At 42.7% G+C, this 19,118-nt stretch overlaps 1 protein-coding gene across 28 annotated transcripts in view; it reads right to left on the bottom strand.

The window, feature by feature from the left end:
* Window positions 1–1,367: 1,367 nt before the first annotated feature.
* Window positions 1,368–19,118, bottom strand: part of MACF1 (microtubule actin crosslinking factor 1) — a 252,185-nt gene continuing 234,434 nt past the window's right edge. For 15 of the 28 annotated variants that reach the window (XM_048825763.2, XM_048825769.2, XM_048825775.2 and 12 more), the window contains 9 exons: window positions 18,550–18,704; window positions 18,176–18,250; window positions 16,762–16,779; window positions 13,150–13,267; window positions 11,891–11,959; window positions 7,687–7,898; window positions 6,879–6,989; window positions 3,509–3,632; window positions 1,368–2,950 (listed from right to left, as the gene is read on the bottom strand). In XM_048825763.2, the coding sequence (XP_048681720.2) occupies window positions 2,694–2,950; window positions 3,509–3,632; window positions 6,879–6,989; window positions 7,687–7,898; window positions 11,891–11,959; window positions 13,150–13,267; window positions 16,762–16,779; window positions 18,176–18,250; window positions 18,550–18,704 (1,139 nt within the window). In that variant the 3' untranslated portion in view covers window positions 1,368–2,693. The remainder of the gene's footprint in view (window positions 2,951–3,508; window positions 3,633–6,878; window positions 6,990–7,686; window positions 7,899–11,890; window positions 11,960–13,149; window positions 13,268–16,761; window positions 16,780–18,175; window positions 18,251–18,549; window positions 18,705–19,118) is intronic. The other 13 variants (XM_048825770.2, XM_048825772.2, XM_048825757.2 and 10 more) reach the window with 6 other exon arrangements.

Raw genomic sequence — 19,118 nt, 5'->3', positions numbered from 1 at the left:
GCTCCTGCCACTAAGGGTAAATCCGGAATTGGGGGTGGGGTGGGAATCAAGTTTGGGATGAAGATGGTTTGGTTACTAGAGACAGATTTACCCCTGGCATTAGTTAATGCCCAGGCTTGTAAGCAGCCACACGATCAGCTGCTGTGCACCTTACAAGCCAGGTGCACCACGTTCTCACTCCCCGCAGTGCAGACATAGGAAGAGGGAATGTGATAGGAAGGGGGGGGGAAACTTGGGTTTTCCAAGTCAACTAGATCTAGATTTTAGTGCCTTGCTCCCCTAGGGCTAGTACTGACTTTACACAGCTTGGGCTAGAGGGACTTGAAAACCCAGTACATCCCACAGCAGGATACAAATTGCATTAATTTCCCTGGTCCCATGCAGCAGTATGGAGGAGCTGGACTCTTGGCAATGACAGGCACCTTAAGACAACACATTGCTTTACTTCTCATAGTACAGCCACATGCAGCTTTTAAACTGGAGCAAGGTTTGGCTGGATCAGCTGTATAACCTTAGATTGCTCCCTGCTGTTCTTGTGCTTTGCAAGCCAATTTCCCCCTGAGCTTTCACTTTCTATGGCTCACATTATTCACCTCCGTCTTTAACGACTGCACGTTCTTATGTATTGCTCCACTGTGGAACCGACCACTTATCTCTCCCCAGACAGTCCATCGTTACATCATACAGAAGATTATATTAGCATGCTTCCCTGGGATACACATGTAAAAAAAGGGAAAGAAACTAATAAGGATAGGAAAAGGAACTAATAAGGATCTCAAGACCATATTTTGCAAAGTAATTAAATAACCCAAACCATCAAACATCTCCCTACCTGGCAAGCAAGCAGCTCATTCCTCTTAAGTGTGGACCTTGCAGCAGTTATCCAGACCCTTGGTAGCTCCAGGCTAAATTAGTGCAATACACTTCACCTGGAGTTCACCCAGAAACTCTTGGCAGCATGGAGCACAGCTGCTTGCTTTCTGAGTGGTGGAGGATGGTGTGAATTCATAACCTACACAAGTCTCTGCACCGATTTCTATTCACTTGATACCACTCAGTGGGTTGAGTGATTGTTAGAGTCCTGATGTCTTATGCAATAGTTATTGGAGAATCCACCACAGCACGTGGTTTGATTGTGAAATGCCGAGATGGCAAAAGAATAGGAAGCATAGGAATGAAAGAGCGGTGAACCATACATTCTAAGCAGGTCTCCCACATGTGCTCTCAAAGGCAACTTTTGCTGTCTTATAGATGCATTCAAAATACATTTTTATCCAGCCATGCTGCTTTTGCCTTGTAAGAAAACGCTGAAGCTTGAATACGTATGTTTATAAAGCTCGCACTGTGGAATAAAACACGAAGCAAGATTGTTATTACTGCAAGCAATTTTAATACAAAAAAACTGTTTTAAACAGTTCATTGGTTGAGCTTCAGTTTCTGCCTCAATTAAACCAATTGAGAGAATCACACAGCAATATGGTCAGAGCTGAAGAGGAACAATATTTAATAAATACAGGAAGTCCAGATAGCCCCTCCCCAGACCCACCCGCATGGTCACTTGGTCAGTTGTTTTTATCACAAAGAAAAGTCGCATACAAAAGCGAGATAGGACTTGCTAGCAAGTGCGCTGGTGAGACTCATTTAAAGGACAAGCAACGGTGCATGTAAGTCCCAGGTTTCTTCTAGGAGCAGAGGTGACGTAAATCTCAGTCTGGTTTGAAGTCGAATGACCAGTCAAATAATAAATAGGAAAAGAGGTGCAGATAAATAGCAATTCTGTAACAAACAACGTGAGTCAGTCTCTTATGCGAACTGACTGGGTGGCCATCCAGAAGAGTCTTCTAACAGGTAGGACAGGAAGTGACAGAAGCACCTTTCCGTCCCATCCTCTAAAGGACGTATCTGTAGGGTTGCCAACCCAGCGCTCTCTTCTGGACAGCTTTAAAGTTCTACCCCCCAAACCCATCACTATTATTTGCTCTTTAAAAGCATAAGTGCTGGGACAGTATTTTAAAGACAGCATTTGTAATGAACCCCGTTACTGTAGCATGTGCAAATGTTATTAATTCAAACAAACTCCGATTTCTTCAGGTAAAATCACATAACCTTTAAAAAAATGGAAGCAGACGCCCAAAATCCCCTCACCTCATGTGTCTCTGTTTGAGGTATCCATGATTCACAAAAAAAGAGAGTTCCTTGAACACTGTAGGATTCCGGTTTTTCGTTTTTTAAATATAATTTATCTCGCTGAGACAGCAAGTCAAGTTTATAAAGAGGCATTTAGGAACAATCCTAAAAGATAAAGCAGGTTCACACCCTGCACCGCGCAGAAATCCTATGTATAATTTTTTTCTTAACTTTTTTTTTTTTTTTTTTTTTTACACTTTCACATCTTGACTTTTTTTGCTTGCTTTCCCTCTCCCACATTTCAGTTTTCTGGGCCCCACTGTGAATAGGGGTGACCAGGAGGCAAATTTTATCTACATAAATATTCACATGAAAATAGTAACTTACAAAAAAGAAAAAAAAACAAAAACAAAACCCAAATAAGGCAGCTTCATAACACAATTATTCTTTTACACTTTTAACAATATAATTTTTCCCGTTTAGAATAAATATACATCCAATGTACGTGGCAGGGTTAAAAATTGGACACAGGTTTTTGTTTTGTTTTAGGGGGTCTTGGTACAGTATTATCTCTTGGGGCCTGGAGTTTTGGGGGTGGCAGTAGTAGGTTTCTTGGACATGGTTGGGATTTTGGAAGGTTTTGCCAACCCCCGTCGCGAACTGCCTTGACCCCCTGCCGCACTGCTTTCTGAAGTGTCTGAACAGGCTGACTGAGTTTCCAGAAGGTCAAAATCGGAGGCATCACTTCCCCGCCGGCTGCTGGCCCGACTCCCTGCCCGACTTCCAGCGCGACTTGTGGGACGACTGGCTGTTTTTTTAGGATCTGAAATTAAATCCAGGTATTTGTGACCCCGCTGAAACACCTCCCCCTTCTAACCCTTAGCAAATGGACCCCACCTCCCTTCAGTACCGCCACCAGTCTGCAGACCCAACAATAGCAGCAATGTTATTAGAAGACTGTGCAATCAATACAGGATCACTGATCGCTCTATGATCTACGATGACAGTGAGCAACTTTGCCTAAAACTTTAAGACTCGCTGGAGAATGTCACAGCTTGTTTCTGGCTGTTCTCACTCCAGGCTCTGGGAGACAGAGGGTCTGTGGTATGAAGCTTTTATTCTGAACACAATTTAAAGGAAATGCCTCTTAAAATGCATCCCAAACTACTCAGGGTCAAGGCAATCACTGAAACATCTCTACTACAAATGGATAAACAGACCAGCCTGTATAACCATGTCCTTTCGTTTATCCTAAGCTATTACAGATGGTCAGTATCTTATCCTTTCTCTCGACTGGAATCCATAGACAGGGACAGCTATGAAAGGAGATACCACATATTTTAGCATCCATTACAGGTAAAACGGTCAACCTAGCACTTACCAGCCCGATTGGTTCTGGCACCTGTAGAGACTGGAGAGGAACTATTACTGGTATCACCCGCAAGAGAAGTTCGACTAGAGTGAAAAGTTGGTCGCTTCAGCTTGCTGCCTGCAGACGGAGTCACCTTGGAATAAAGAACGCATCGAGAGTCTTTTAGATGTCATGATATAATTCACTTTGTAATGGGTTAATATCAGAGGTAGATCTCGGCAACAGGATTCCAATATATAAATACCACCATCATCGTAAAGGTCAAGGAGAACACATACAGTAATTGTTTTATTGTTCCACCAAAGCCTCGTCCCTGAAAACATCATACCCATGGTGGCTTTGGGCCCTCAGGATAGCACTACATGCCAGTGCTTTTCCCTGCAAACCCATTGTTAATTATTTTGTTTAGTTTGACATGTTTTTATATCTATATCGATCCATCTCTGACTAAGCTACAGATCTATTTCAAAATACCTGAAATCTGTCGTCCATCTTAAGGTCCAAGTACTGTTTTGGGTCAAAAGCCACACAAAAAGTCACATGAAATCCTGGGAAATTTCTAGTATTTAAAAAGTCTAGAACAATGATAAAGGTTAGTTATGTTTTGGTGAAAATATGCTGGGGTTTTTTTGGTGAAAGTGTGCCAAATTTCAGTCCCAAGTGACATAATAGGGCCAAGGGATTTCAGCCTAATGTATATAAATTGGGACAGACAACCAACAAAGAGAATTTTAAATATTTTTTTTAAAAAAATCCGTTCAAGACATTCGTTCAAGCACTAGTGGTGAATGAACACGGGAAATGCAGGCCAGAAGTTCTCCACCATAACTGAAAGCTTCTCAGTGAAGCTTTATATGCTACTCGCACTCTGTTTTCTGCTAAACAGTGTGCTCTGTGACCTTTACGATGTTGCAGTTAAACACTAGAGGAAGCAACACACACAAAGCTTTCTCCCACTGTTACTTCTCTTGCCACAGAAATAGGAAGCCAAAGAAAGCATGACTGTAAGTCAGAATAACATCTCTGAAGAAGAGAGGACTCCTGAGTCCTATTGGAAAGAGCAGCTCCAAGTTTCTAAAATAAACCTAGTGCTGGTTTTAAGACAACATAAAATAATTGCAGGAAAACAGCCACCCAAGGTGTTACATCCAAGCCTGCAGGTACTGGGATTCTGGCATTTTACATAAGAACAGCCATACTGGGTCAGACCAATGGTCCATCTAGCCCAGTATCCTGCCTTCTGACAGTGGCCAATGCCAGGTGCTTCAGAGGGAATGAACAGAACAGGTAATCAAGTGATCCATCCCCTGTCGCCCATTCCCAGCTTCTGGCAAACAGAGGCTAGGGACACCATCCCTGCCCATCTTGGCTAATAGCCATTGATGGACCTATCCTCCATGAACTTGTCTAGTTCCTTTTGGAACCCTGTTATAGTCTTGGACTTCACAACATCCTCTGGCAATGAGTTCCACAGGTTGACTGTGCATTGTGTGAAAAAATATTTCCTTTTGTTTGTTTTTAAACTTGCTGCCTATTAATTTCATTTGGTGACCCCTAGTTCTTGTGTTATGATGAGTAAACAACACTTCCTTATTTACTTTCTCCACACCAGACCCTCTATCATATCCCCCCCTTGGTTGTCTCTTTTCCAAGCTGAAGAGTCCCAGTCTTATTAATCTCTCCTCACATGGAAGCTGTTCCAGGCCCCTTATCATTTTTGTTGCCCTTTTCTGAACCTTTTCCAATTCCAATATATCTTTTTTGAGATATGGTGACCACATCTGCATGCAGTATTCAAGATGCGGGTGTACCAAGGATTTATATAGAGGCAGTATGACATTTTCTGTCTTACTATCTATCCCTTTCCTAATGATTCCCAAAATTCTGTCCGCATTTTTGACGGCCGCTGCCCATTGAGTGGATTGTTTTCAGAGAACTCTCCACAATGACTCCGAGATCTCTTTCTTGAGTAGTAACAGCTAATTTAGACCTGATTGTTTTTTTTACGTATAGGTGGGATTAGAGTTTTCAATGCATTTATCAGCGTTGAATTTCATCTGCTAAATTGTTGCCCAGTCACCCAATTTTGTGAGTTTACCAGCACAATGGGCAGACTGATTCAGCAGCAGCTACCTATCCTTTTGCAATTTTCAGTTTGTGTCACCGTAAAAAGAAATGCCTTTTAATAGTTGGAGGGTCGCTTTGGAATAAATCTTCTGACAAACAGCTGGAGAGAGATTCTCCCAAACGCCCTCTGATGTGAACTGAAGAGATTTTAATTTCTTTCTGTCTCGTGAAGCTACAGCAAAGGGAGAGGAAGCAAAGGGAAAGTCAAGGAAGAGGACAGATGCCTCCTTGGATACATGGCAGTTAAGTTCCATTAACACATTTTAAAGTGCTGGACAAGCTTTTGAACAGGACCAAAAACAAACCGTGGAACGAGGTTTTAAGAAATTTGAAAGTAGCTCCCTCTACATGCATTTCTCTCTGGCACTTTTTTGTTTTGAGAGCGACTCTCCAACATTGTCAGTAAATCCTGGAGCTTTTGATCGTACTTTATAGCCCTTGATCGTACTTTATAACAAAATGCAGTATCTTCCCAAAGTCTTTCTTATGGCAACATGTGGATCATTTCTTACATTTCAGGAACTACACCTGACTTTTTGATAACAAAACTTCGGAAACTATTTTCAAGAGAAGATCAAGAATGGGAGACATGACAAACTGCCGGTATGTTAAACCTCCAAAATCTACGTTAAAATTCTGAACCACCACCAATTCCCAGAGGTCAGAAAATTCTACGTTCAGGCTGGAACTTCAGCCTGAATTCACTCCGCTGTATGAAAGTATTGCAGAGGCCTCGCATCAGTGTGTGACGTTATAGGACACAGTAGATCTGCCGAAATACGCCGAGAGATATATGTACTGCAGAAACCTATGGTAAAAGAGGTTACTGGGCATGCGCTGTAGCTGATTTTCAAGTGCTAACTCGGTGATTTTATTCCTATTTTTAATATTAAGAGATCCCTAGTTTTCATTATGGTCTTTTTTTGAATGCTAAAAAAAAAAAAAAAAAAAAAAAAAAAAAAGTGGCTAAAGCCAGGAAGTTACATTGAGTTTTGCAATCTGATAAATTACTTGTTTTAAAATTGCTCAAAAGGGGTAAAAATTGATTTCAGGCATCTTGTACATTGAGTTTCATTCTTGTGTGAATTTCTTTTTTGATCCGAGTTAGGAACGCCTGAAAAACGCCCACAGTCTTAGCGTTAGCTGTGCTAACAAGCGCTGCTATAATAAAAGAAAAGCATTCAGCAGGAAAAGGAAGCAGCCGCGTTCCTTCCTTTCAACAGGTCCTTTGACCAGCAGAGCCATACTCTACCTCGGAGCTGGACAGGTGGGAGTCGGAATTATCGAAGCCCCTGTGAGGGGTGCCAGCTTTACTGTTTACCAACCAGGGTTTGTCATAACAGCGAGAGAAGTGATGTGGAGTCTGTGAAATGGAAAATCCAAAGGAAGGGTAGGGAGAAAGGGGGGGGGAAAGAGGTGAAAAGTGAGTGAAAATGGAACAGAAAAGTATCCGAAATGGGAACAACAAACAGAAAATACATAAATTCCAAAAGAAACAGACGACAAAATAAAATGCACATTGGCACAATGTGGTGAAAAGGAGACACAAAAAGGCAGCCACTTCCTCCTTCATGCTAGCCGGCTGCTCGTGTGAGCAGTGATGTCCAAGATAAGTCTGCTCCTATCGCACAGAGAGATGGCAGGGGAAATGCGGACTGGTGGAAGATAGGAGAATCAGGAATGGTCCCAAGAGTTACAATGTGAGAACGTAAAAATAAAAACAACCTCAATCGGCAACTCAGCCTTTCCTGAGACGTGTTTACGTTCTCTCTACGAATGGTCACCTACCTGCAGGTGTAGTGTATACAAAGCAGGAAGAAACTTGTGGCATGAATGATTTAAATATATCGACTGTGCAGTCAATGGGTTTATCCCTGCCTCAAGTACCAGTTTTAAGCCAACTTCTGCCATTCAAGTGTCCACCAATGAAGCATACATTCGCCTATTTTCTGAGTCTCCCCGCAAAAACCTCTCCTACCTAATGCTTCAGCTCCTGGTCTCCTTGGAATGGGGTCTGAGTAGGCGTGAGCATCAGGAAAGCAAAGGAGTATCAGCCTTACCTTGGCTCCACTCGCAGGCGTTGCTGGAGAGGATGGCACGGACGCGCAGCTGTGATTACTCTGGCTTGCACTAGAGCTGGAGCGCGTTGGGGAGGCAGCCCGGGAGGAGGGTTTCGACCTTCGACCCCGTGACCTGAAAGGCGTCATTCCCTGCGAGGCTCCCTCTGGTAAAATAAACTTCTCTCTAAGTTCGAGGTTGGTCCTTCCTCGTGCTGAAAGAGGAAACAAAGCATCTCCTGAAAAAAACCACCCCTGAGGCATTTCACCCAAGTCCTGCTTAGCCCCAGGAGGACATCCCTCAGACATCCACGAGACTCCATCTCTGACCTACAATGGACGTCTTGCTCTCATCCTGGCCACAGCAGAGCGAGACCAGTGCAGCATTCTCGCTCCGTTGCGACGATGTAACTTTGCTGATTGGTTTTTGAAGACTTGTGATAGGCGAAAGAACCCTAGAGGTCCAGGAGTTCAGACAGAATTATGCAACTTTTATGCATGTCCTGGGCCTATTATACAAGTCTAGTTAAAATTAGCAAGAGCAGCTGATGATATTCTTAGGACAGGTTAAAAATACTGAATAGAACAGCTCGGAAAGGTCGTACTCCTGCTCTCACACCCAGCGCATGACTATGTGGAGCGTGACCAATTTTCCAAGCCACAACTACTCATATCAGACGGCAAACGTAAAATTTGGATCTGAAAGTCCCAGGAACTGGAAGGTCTCTCTGCAACTAGCAATGGGGTAACAATGCAGTTGGAAGTTCTACGTCCTGAGATACTAAGATGATCAGCCTAGGCCAGTATCTCAGAAACTCACCAGGTATATAGACAGCAAATTCATTAAAGTAAGTAGGAGCAAGGCCATGCGCAAAGCCTTACAGGACAAAGGAGCAATATTAGATTCAATGTGTTAGACTTGAAAGACAAAGAAGCCACTGCAGGGTAGAAGCCTTGTTCTGTGATAACCTAGGGATGGGAAGAACCCTGGCACCCGCACCCTAAAACACCCGTAGCAAAGCATTAACAGTAGAGACGAAGAAGCAGAGTTGCACTAGTAAATTCAAGAGCTTATAGAAAGCAAGCCGCACCGCTTCCGAATCATGCTGATTTCAGCAACAAGCCGCAGGTGACAGAAGCAAAGAATATTTAGCATGGGCTTCAAAAGATAATCAGAACCAATGAAAGTCTCAAAGACTGTGTTGAGATAAAGGGACGTATTGACTACTACCAAACCTAAGCTGTTTCATGTAAGGAAGAGACTGTAGTGAGTAAGGACTGTTAAACATTTCCTTTTTTCTTTCTTCCAGAGGGCTGGGTGCGGGGAAAGACGGTTTCCAGTCCCAGACCCCTCACACAGTTTACTCTCCCTGGCAAAGAAGTCCTTGTGTTGCATTTGCTTTCCTTCCAGACAAAATGGGCTGGAAGCTTTTCTCCTCTGGAGTGCCTCAGCTCGGCAACATGCATCAGTCCCCGCTTCCCTTGGGAGAGGATTTCACATTCTAACAAGCCTTGTTCTTGGGAACCTGTTCTCGATACACACTCTCTATTCGCCTTTATATTTCTCCACTTGATTATGCCCTAAACAACCCTCCTCTCTGCTTGGTGCTTATATCTTCTAAGCAATGTACCTGCTTATTATGGCCCTTACTTAATCAAGATCTAGTTAAGCTATCTTATTTTGTTAATGCCTTTCCTCACAAGTCAATTCTTCCAGCCCTCTAATAATTTTTACTGCTCTTCTATGAACTCCTTCCGGTTGGCTGACATCTATCTAATACCGACATGCCCAGAACCACATGGAGTTATTACAGGTACGCTCCTCCGTGGTGTATAGTGGAACTAACACACCCTTCTTCCAAGATACAATGTACCGCAGCCAAAAATATCAGTGGCTTTTTTTTGCTGCCATAGATTTATATGTTACAAAGGCCAGAAGGAACCATTGTGATTGTCTCGTCCGACCTCCTGTACAACACAGGCCATAGGACTTCCCTGAACTGATTCCTGTTTGAACTAGAGCAGGTCTTTTAGAGAAACATCCAGTCTTGATTTAAACGTGGCCAGTGACGGAGAATCCATTGCAACCGTTGTTCCGATGGTTAATTACCCTCATTGTTAAACAAATGCAGGCTTGAATCCTAGTCTGAAATTACACACTCTCACTCAGTTGGGTGTGGCTCATTCCCCTTTCGGAGAATCCCAGCCGCTGAATGCTGGTTGCGGCCACGCTTCACCATGGGCCTCTCTCACTCCCTGTACCGAGCTCTCCGGCAGAGGGAAAATGGAGAAAACCGTTCAAGTCCCACCAGAAGCAGGAGTACTGTCTTTTTAATGAAGCGTTAGCGACATGTATCTCAACTGTTGCTCTGCATGCTGTGGTTTCCAGTGCTACCGTGCGGACGTTCATTGCCATTAGAGGTCCTTTGTGGCATTTGAAAGCCACAAGCAAGAAACACAGCAGAGATTCCTTTAGTACACATGGGGAATTCTCCAGCTTATGGCAAAGAACACTAAGAAGAATAATGTAATGTGCCAAGGCAAAAAACACACTGACAACAAAAAGGCCCAGGTTGACCTTACACAGACCTGGCTGTTCAGCTATGAAATACAGGGGAGTCAGATTTTTGTCTTGAGGGAACATCCTTTATCCCTTGTAAAATTCTTCCTACCTTGAGGCTGGATTTAACACAACATTTTCATTAACAAATCCATCATGTAAGATGGTCGGCACTGGACTGGGAGATTCAGAAGACCTGGGGTCTATTCCCAGCTCTGCCACTGACTTGCTGTGTGACCTTGGGCAAGTCACTTTTCCCCTGGGCCTCTATTTCCACCCCCCTCCCCTTTGTTTTGTCTATTTAGATTTGGAACAAGGACTGTATCCTTATGCACTTGCATAGGACCTCGCAGGTAGGCGTTTCTAAGCACTCTTGTAATACAAATTATTTTTTAAAAGGAAGATGTCCAGAAATGGTCTGAAGAAACCACTCTCTGCAATTCACCTCAAGACAGGTAGCATCTGGCCATAGTATATTGTACAGCACAATCACAAGCTGCTTCACTGTCTGCACAGAATAGGAATACATGAGGTACAAGGCGAGCTCCCAGGCTGTCTACACAAGCACATGAAAACTAAACCCAAGACAACCAAGTGTTTTCAAAACTCCCTGTGGAGTAGGTTTTTGAAACTCCAGCCTCATGTACCATCACCATAGTCTATTCTGACATCTAGAAACATCTAAAAAGGAATAATAGGAGCTGAAATACAGTATGACTGTGTCCAGGACTTGACGTGGGAACTTCTCTTATTTTATCAATAGAAATAAATATGTAAACTGAAGAATTGGGTTCATCTTATTCATTTCAAATGAAAGTCACACATCAAGCCCCAATGAACTCTCTCTGTATCAAGACGTCTGAGAAAGGGACCGACTGTGATTAACTCTGACCTTTTTCTACCACAGAAAAATACTGATCCAGGAGAATCTCACCGATGCAACGTTTCAAAATCCAGAGAAAAATCACTGTCTCCAATTTTTCCATGCAGTACATGGTTCAGTTTTCCAGTCATAAAAATTGTTAAGCTTCCCTTGTTTATTTCCAAATGTTTCTGATTAAAAAAAATCAACTCTTTTCAGATAAACTGAAATAAGATCCCTGGGAGCTGAACTCAGTAAAAAAGGAAGGATGGTCCAGTGAGTAGGGTACTAGCTTTAGACATGGGAGAGCTGGGTTCAATTCTCAGTTCTGCCACAACTGCTCTGTGACACCTTGGTCAACTCAATTAATCCATCTGCCTCAGTTTCCCATCCATAATTGGGACTACTACTACAATACCTCACAAGGAAATATATTAAGATTGTGAGGTATTCAGATACTGCGGTAATGGAGGCCAGATAAGTATCTAAGATATAGAAAGCACAACGATCAATATGTCTAACTATGAATCTGAGTTTGAACAGACATATAGTGCGTGTGTTTTTTCCGGTTTCTGACATGCCACTCAATTTTTGGAGAGTCGATTTAGTTAAAACCTGTTTAAAAATGTCTCAACTAGAATATTCTTGATATTATCAACACTGTCTCAGCATCACAAAGGCAGCAGATGTGGTGGGGCAGGCGGGCTGGTTAAGAAGCAAAGCCATTCTTAATGATGGGAGAGGGGGGGTGCCGGCAAGAGTGATAAAGCAAAAGTAACGCCAACCTATCGGAGACTGACTGGCAATCGAAGAGCTGGAATCAGAGCGCTTTATTTTACTTCCAGGGTGGTGAACTAGAACAAAGAAAAACACACACATACAAGGAAACTGAGAGCAGGAGAAAGCAGAAACTGGTCAAGAAAGAAATGCACAGTTGAAGGACAGTTCTTTTTCACCCCATTCAGCGCTGCCATTTTGAGAGGCGGGGAAGGAAGAGTTGGCAACCGGACTCTTGCAGGAAATTTTTTAGGCATACACACACAGAGCTTCTGGAAACAGCACCATTGTCCCTAAAAACACAATGTGAGGGTTTTCTTTCTGGAGGGTGCAGCACATTAGAATCACATTTATCAGCAAGAGAGATTATATTCTTGTCTAGAGGCTTCTTACACCTGATTTTACCTACGTTTGTATGGAATTGGAATGGTTTTTATTAGATTTCTCTAACACACTGGTCATCTATCAGCACATTGGATTTGTAACAGTAACATTTACAGTGGAATCCACACTGACAACTGTTTGTTGTAAAAGATACACAAGTCCACGAAGGCAGGAGTTCTGCTGAATTCGGCACATGCCAGCAACCCAAAGGAAAACACACAGAAGACACCAGCTTTTGGCCATCGTCGAAGAGTGCAGACAACAAATCAAAATGAGGGGTTTAAACTACGAAAAAGAAATGGCCAGCAAATTTGTATGGAAAAAAAAGGATGTTAAAATAATTTTTAGTAAAAGAGATTTTCTTTTTATTCAGGGTAACTAATTTTAACTCCTTGATGCTCAAGGTTTGGATTTTCTGGAAGACCCTTTGCAAAGGGTTCATACTGCAATACTGCCATCCCCAGGTGCTCAAAAATTATGCAATTGGCTTAAAATCATGTGATTTTACACAAACAATACACAGAGTTTTTTTAATTTGCTTTCTGATTTTTGAACTTTCAGGTGCACTCAGATCACATTTTCAAGCTTTTCTCAGCAACCAGGAGGGCGACGAACTTGTTTGTTTCCTCTGAAATGAAAACTGAGATTCTCACCTATTCACATGACTCCAGAAGCTGGGGCTTTAAGAACATGACCAAATATTGAGAGACTTGCAATAAATAAGCTTGGGGTTTTTTTTAGTGCCTATTTTCTCCAGATCTTCCTTTATTTGCACAAGCCCACATATTGATGAGATCTGCTTTAATGAAGCATCTTGTGCTACCTGGCAACTTCACAACTATTGTGGAGATGAAAGGTCCCTGAGAAACAGGTTCTTTCTTACCTCTGCAAGGGTCATTTTTCACTAAAAATTCATCCAGGGCCATCCATCCTCCTCCAACTCGAACCATGACAGTGCTGCGCAAAATACGGACCAGTCGCAACTGCTGGGAATCACCGAACTGTGGAACCAACAGAGAAGCAGTTCAAGCAATAGGGCTATAAAATGGAGACACTGCTCCTCTCCAAAACAGACTGCGTCAGGGTTAGTAATATAACTGCACTGGGGACTATTTGAAGTGCTACCTGTAACCCTAAACATTTTCAAAGCTCTTATTAATGTTTAAGGCTTCTCCAAATATATCAAAAGGCTATATGTTATGTGGGAATCAATTCATTTTGGTGTCAATTTATGAGAATTTTTTCATCTAAAGAAACTCAGGATAATGCTACTAACAAGATTCTCTAGGGCTAATGCCAAAAAAAGAAAGCTGAGAAATTCAAATGCACGTCAAAGGATGGCCAGGTAGCAAATGAGAGTTTCTAAATTTGATGTTTTGAGGGTTTTACCCAAAGAAACAGAATTTTATTGCTCTGCCTTTCATTCCATGAATAATAATAATAATCGCACTTAGCTCTTATGTAGTGCTTTCATTAGTAGATCTCAAAGCACTTTACAAAGTGGGAGGTCATAGCACCATCGTCCCCATTTTACAGATGAGGACACTGAGGCACAGGGTGGGGAAGTGACTTGCCTCTGGTCATGTAGCAGGCCAGTGGCAGAGCCCAGAGTAGAGCCCAGCCACCGGAGTCCCGCTCCCAGTGCTCTATCCATTAGACCACACTGCCCACCGACACTCCTGACACAGTCCACTTTGAAAAGAGACATCTGACACGTCACTGAAGGCTGGCATAGCAAATGCTAGCAGTGCAGCATCAGCACTGTGAATGAAACCTCTTCACCAAGTCTGAGGTGTGAGCATTTCACCGAGCCTCAACCAGCCAGAGAACTCCCACAGGAGAGTCACCCAATGATAGTGAATCTAGAACGTAGAAATCTAAGGTTCGAGTCCCAGAATGCTTATTAGTGATTGTAATAAAAAGAAAAGGAGTACTAGTGGCACCTTAGAGACAAACCAACTTATTTGAGCATAAGCTTTTGTGAGCTACAGCTCACTTCATCGGATGCATCATCGGATGTACTCCTTTTCTTTTTGCGAATACAGACTAACACGGCTGCTACTCTGAAACCAGTGATTATAATGTTCATTAGGAATTTAAAATCTCCCCAATTTCAAACAATCATCAAGTGTGCCCCTGAATCAACAAAATCACACATCTCTTTCCAGTTCCCCCGTGCTACCGTTTATGAGACATTTTCATCCACCACCATGCACGTGCTTCTCTTCAGAGCCATCTTCTCCTAATATTTACATGGACATTCAGACATCTAGCAGAACCCCACCTGGACTACTGTGAACAGTACTGGTCCATGTACCATACAGGCTATCATAAAGAGCAGCAAAAATTCCACCCTGTCTTAGGAGCTGAAGCAATGAGGGAAAACGAAGGAGACTGGGTTGATTGCCTTTGAAAAGGGGGATACTTCAACATGATCTAATAGAGGATTTCAGAATTATGAAGGCATTGATAAATTAGACTCTCTTTTTAACATGGAGAAGGAATTAAAAAAACAGGAGACATAATGGAAACTTTAGGAAATGAGGAGTAACTAGGGGAAACTTGGGCAGAATTACTTCATGCAAATGATGCTAAACACTTACTGGGGAGGTAACTGAGGTAAAAAAAAATTACAGATGAGTTCAAGACACATCTAGATTGATTTCTGCAGAAAGAGAGTGCTAGGGGGTATTGGAACAAAGCAGGATTAAGGATTCCTTTTCCTGTTCCAAACATCTCACATGCCCCCTACTCTCCTGAGACTACAACTCTCCCCTGTTCTGCACAGCCCTTTCTCAAAGAGTTTCATGCATGAGCCTCTTTTCAGATTTCCCCTTTGCTCTCAGGCTTGGGACTGAGCTATGGGGATCTCTAGGGCTCTCTTTCAATCTGTAGCTGCAGGCTGTGTCTGTTCATGAAGGGATCCTGCTTCCATGCTCTCCCCAGCAAGTGGAGGCTGGAGTTTAGTTAGTTTTAGAGCAGTAGGATTCTCAGTTCTGCTCTCTGGAGAACCAATGAGCCACAGAATGGAAGATCTTTAGCGCTAAGCAGTCAGGAGCTGGAGTGCTGGAAAGGTAGGCTGTCTGGCTTCAGAGACAATGATTTTTGGTCTCAAAGTTTCTAGGCTAAATTCTCAGCCGCACCCAGTGTGTGATGGGCACACCTGGGGCAACACACCTCTCCTGGCGCAGCTGCTATGCCAACTAGCTATAGCCAGAAAGAGCTATTTATGCCTGCTGAGGCTCACTGGAGGACAAGGGCTCTCTGGCTATGCCCCTTTGCTGCACTGGTTCTATACTAACTGAGTAATTCCTCCATGCTAGGGGAATCCTCAGCTAGCTGGATACACTAATTTTGTAGCCCCTTCACTCCAACATAGCAGAGTGGAGAATCTGACCCTCCATGTTAAAAATACAAGTTACATAATTTGCTCCAGTCTTGTAACATTAATTAAAAATTTATTGTTAATAATCAGATACAGTTTTATAGTTCCCTTCAAAGATTTGTCTAGTCACCTAGCTAGAATAAATGGGGAAGTGGTTTCTATCCTTTCCTTCACTCAAGAAATTCACATTCCCTTATTTCATGGCACCACATTTAGAGTCCAGCTCTTCAAGTTAAAAATCCTCAGTAGTTAAAATAAATGGATTTCCTTCGTTGTTCAAACGGAGGCTGCATTTTTGTGATGAAACACATTACTCCAGTCCCTTTATCAATGGGGTTCCTGTGTTCTTGTCAGCCTTCAGTTACCATAATATTAATCACAGAACAGAATATAAGAGTAGGTACATGCAATTTTTCATGAACTTTCTTCCAGTTATGAGTTACTCAAAGTCGGTGAGGCAGGGGATGAGGGTTTAGTTATTGTTACCTAAGAGACTGATCATGTGAATGCAGCATTCTCATTCCATAGTGACTGCGTTATAGTCAAACCCATCCAGATCCTGGTATACAGTCTGTGTTCAGAAAATGTTAGCCTGGATAAATTTTGTGAAGAGTGTTACAATAGAATAATTAGTCCTGCCTTGAGTGCAGGGGACCGGACTAGATGACCTCTCAAGGTCCCTTCCAGTCCTATGATTCCTCTAGCGGTAGAGTTAGAAGCGTGAGACAATGTTCTTCTCTGACAATTCCACCATGAGCACTGGGACCTTACACGTTCCCTTTCACATGAATGATGCCATAACCTCTAATACCACTGGGGCATCAGAGGAAGAAGCAATTTGGAGGCTAAATCTCTCCATCTTTGTAGATTTCTGATTTTCCCATTAAACATTTTAATTCTTTCCTCCAAGGAGTTTTGCCATTTGGTATCGCATTTTCAGGTAAACATCACTCTGTATACCATACTCTGCCAAGTAACACAACCAACTCTAACACACCATTCTTTAGATCACATCTTCCCACAGCAACAAGAGAAAGATTGGTATTATAAACACACACCAAGCCATGTTTGTTAAAAGAATGAGAGACAGCATTGCAAGGCACACTGTACCTGATTGCCGAGGAAGAACTACGGAGAGAAAGAATTTGGGTGGGGAGAAGATCAGATGGAGAAAAGAGGAAGAGGGGGAGAAAAACAAGAAAACATTTTATAGGATTTAACAATGCAACAATCATGAAAATCTTAGTTAACTACAGGTAGTTAAAAATCAGGGTACTTGATGTTATTTGACATGCTAACTGTTCTTTTCTGTCCCTACAGCAGAAGTTGTAATTCATCGCTTCAAAATTCACAAATAAGGGCTCGTTTACACAACCGTGTGACAAAGCCACCCCCCTCCCCCACAAGAGACGTAAGTTACATCGACCTAAGCGCTGTCCACACTGGCGCTATGTCGGTGGGAGACACAGCTTCTGCCTCTCATGGAGGAGTAATTATGCTGATTGGAGAGTGCTCACCGATCAGCATAGTGCGTCTTCACCAGACGCGCGGGTGCAGCTGCGCCGATGTAGCGCGGTAGTGTAGACTTGCCCTAAGTCTGATATTTGAATGTGCACAAGTGTTGCTATTTTAACTCCTCCATGCCCAAAGCATGCAGGAAACCTGGATGGTTTGCTGCCGGTCCATCCCAGTGAATAATTTGAAATGAAAACATGAAGTACCTTAAAACAGATCCATTACACAAATATTTTGCATACCTTTTTAGAAATGAGCTACATGAAGTGAAGAAAACCATAGGTGTAAGGTACACACATAAAACTTTGAGGTAGTTATTGTCTATAGGTATCTACACATACAACATCCCCGCCAGTGAGTGGGCTAAGCTCTCTCAGAACACTGCCACATCTATGTTTGTCTTGTTCTTGTGCTATTAGGCACATCCAAGATTTAATGCACCAGGAAAGCATGCTGACCCTTAGCCTTCCCTCTTCTCAAAAAGTCACAGGAGAATCTCACAGACCATCTATCATCATCTGTCCATGTATATCCCCTCCATTACACGCTCATGTGATAGAGAAACCACTTGCAAGCTCCCCACCAATAGGATCATACAGTTATGACTACTATCAAGGAATCAGTGTGCTCCATTAAGGGCATATTGCTGCAGTTTCCCCAGAAAGTCTCATCTCTAGAGACCCTCAGATCAACTCGGGGAAGAAGGAACTAGTCTCTAAACTCTTCATGTTATTCCCTCATCACAGAGCCCAAGATAAGTCTATGTCTCAGGTTCCTGAGTGCACGTTATTGGTCTAATCTCTGGACTTAACATCTCAGAAGGCAAGAGGTTAGCATAGGTAAAAATTCTGATTTAATCTTTTAAAAAGTAAGATCTCAATACAGTACGACAGAATCAGGTTGCTTCAGTACAAGTTAAAATGGACACTTCTCCCTGGTAGGATCACACATGAGCTAGGAATTAGGAGAACTTGTGCTATTATGGCAAAGGTGGATGTCTTCCTCTTACCCGATACTTATTCTCTCCAATCTGCTCCACTTGAAACCTCTTTGCACACTTACACTGGGCCACCTGCCTTGTGACCTGTTGCAAACAAGAGGGGCAAAGGTCAGGGATCCGTAGTTTGCATCTCTTGTACTGGATACATGGGACACAACATATTGTGCACAAAATACAGATTATAACAACCTTCACTTTAAAATGTTTTGAATATCCAAATATTTGAACATTGATCTCAAGTCAGTACCACTGTGATTCTCTGGGTGCTCATCAAGGCACAAGTTTCCCCCTTTGGATAGGTATTTTGAGAAGTTGACACATTGAAAAACTGAAGCCCTACATAATGCCCACTAAAATACCACTCTCCTTAGAATCTCCTTTACCTCATCCTCAATTTTGTCGGCATCTGTGGTTGGCCGGTAAGCATCTTTGTTAGGATGGAGAGCAGCCACAAACTCATAGTAATCAATATAGCCATCCCCATCCCGGTCAAAGATGTCAGCCACAGCAGTCATCTCTAACTTAGTGGTGGGGAATTCTGGAATGAAGAAGAAAAACAAATAACAAAGATGTATTACAGTCTGAGAATAGATAACTCCTTGTATCCTCTCACCATCTGTGCAAAGAGCATATACTCTATATCCCCCCACCCACCCACCCACCCACGCTTCCATACCTGGAGTCTCCACCACAATAGTCACAGGAAAGGAAACAGGCTACATGACTACTTGAGTTTCAAAGCATCCGATGAAGTGAGCTGTAGCTCACGAAAGCTCATGCTCTAATAAATTGGTTAGTCTCTAAGGTGCCACAAGTCCTCCTTTTCTTTTTGCAGATACAGACTAACATGGCTGCTACTCTGAAAAGTATAATATAGATTCCAGGCCTCAAGCAATGACAGCCTCTTGGCATATCGCTACAATAGCAAACATGTGGGGTGGGATTGCCAAGC

The sequence above is a fragment of the Caretta caretta genome, chromosome 19, assembly GCF_965140235.1.
Source record: "Caretta caretta isolate rCarCar2 chromosome 19, rCarCar1.hap1, whole genome shotgun sequence".
NCBI lineage: Eukaryota > Metazoa > Chordata > Testudines > Cheloniidae > Caretta > Caretta caretta.
The sequence above is the reverse complement of the archived record's forward strand: the minus strand, read 5'-3'. Positions and strand labels throughout refer to the sequence as shown.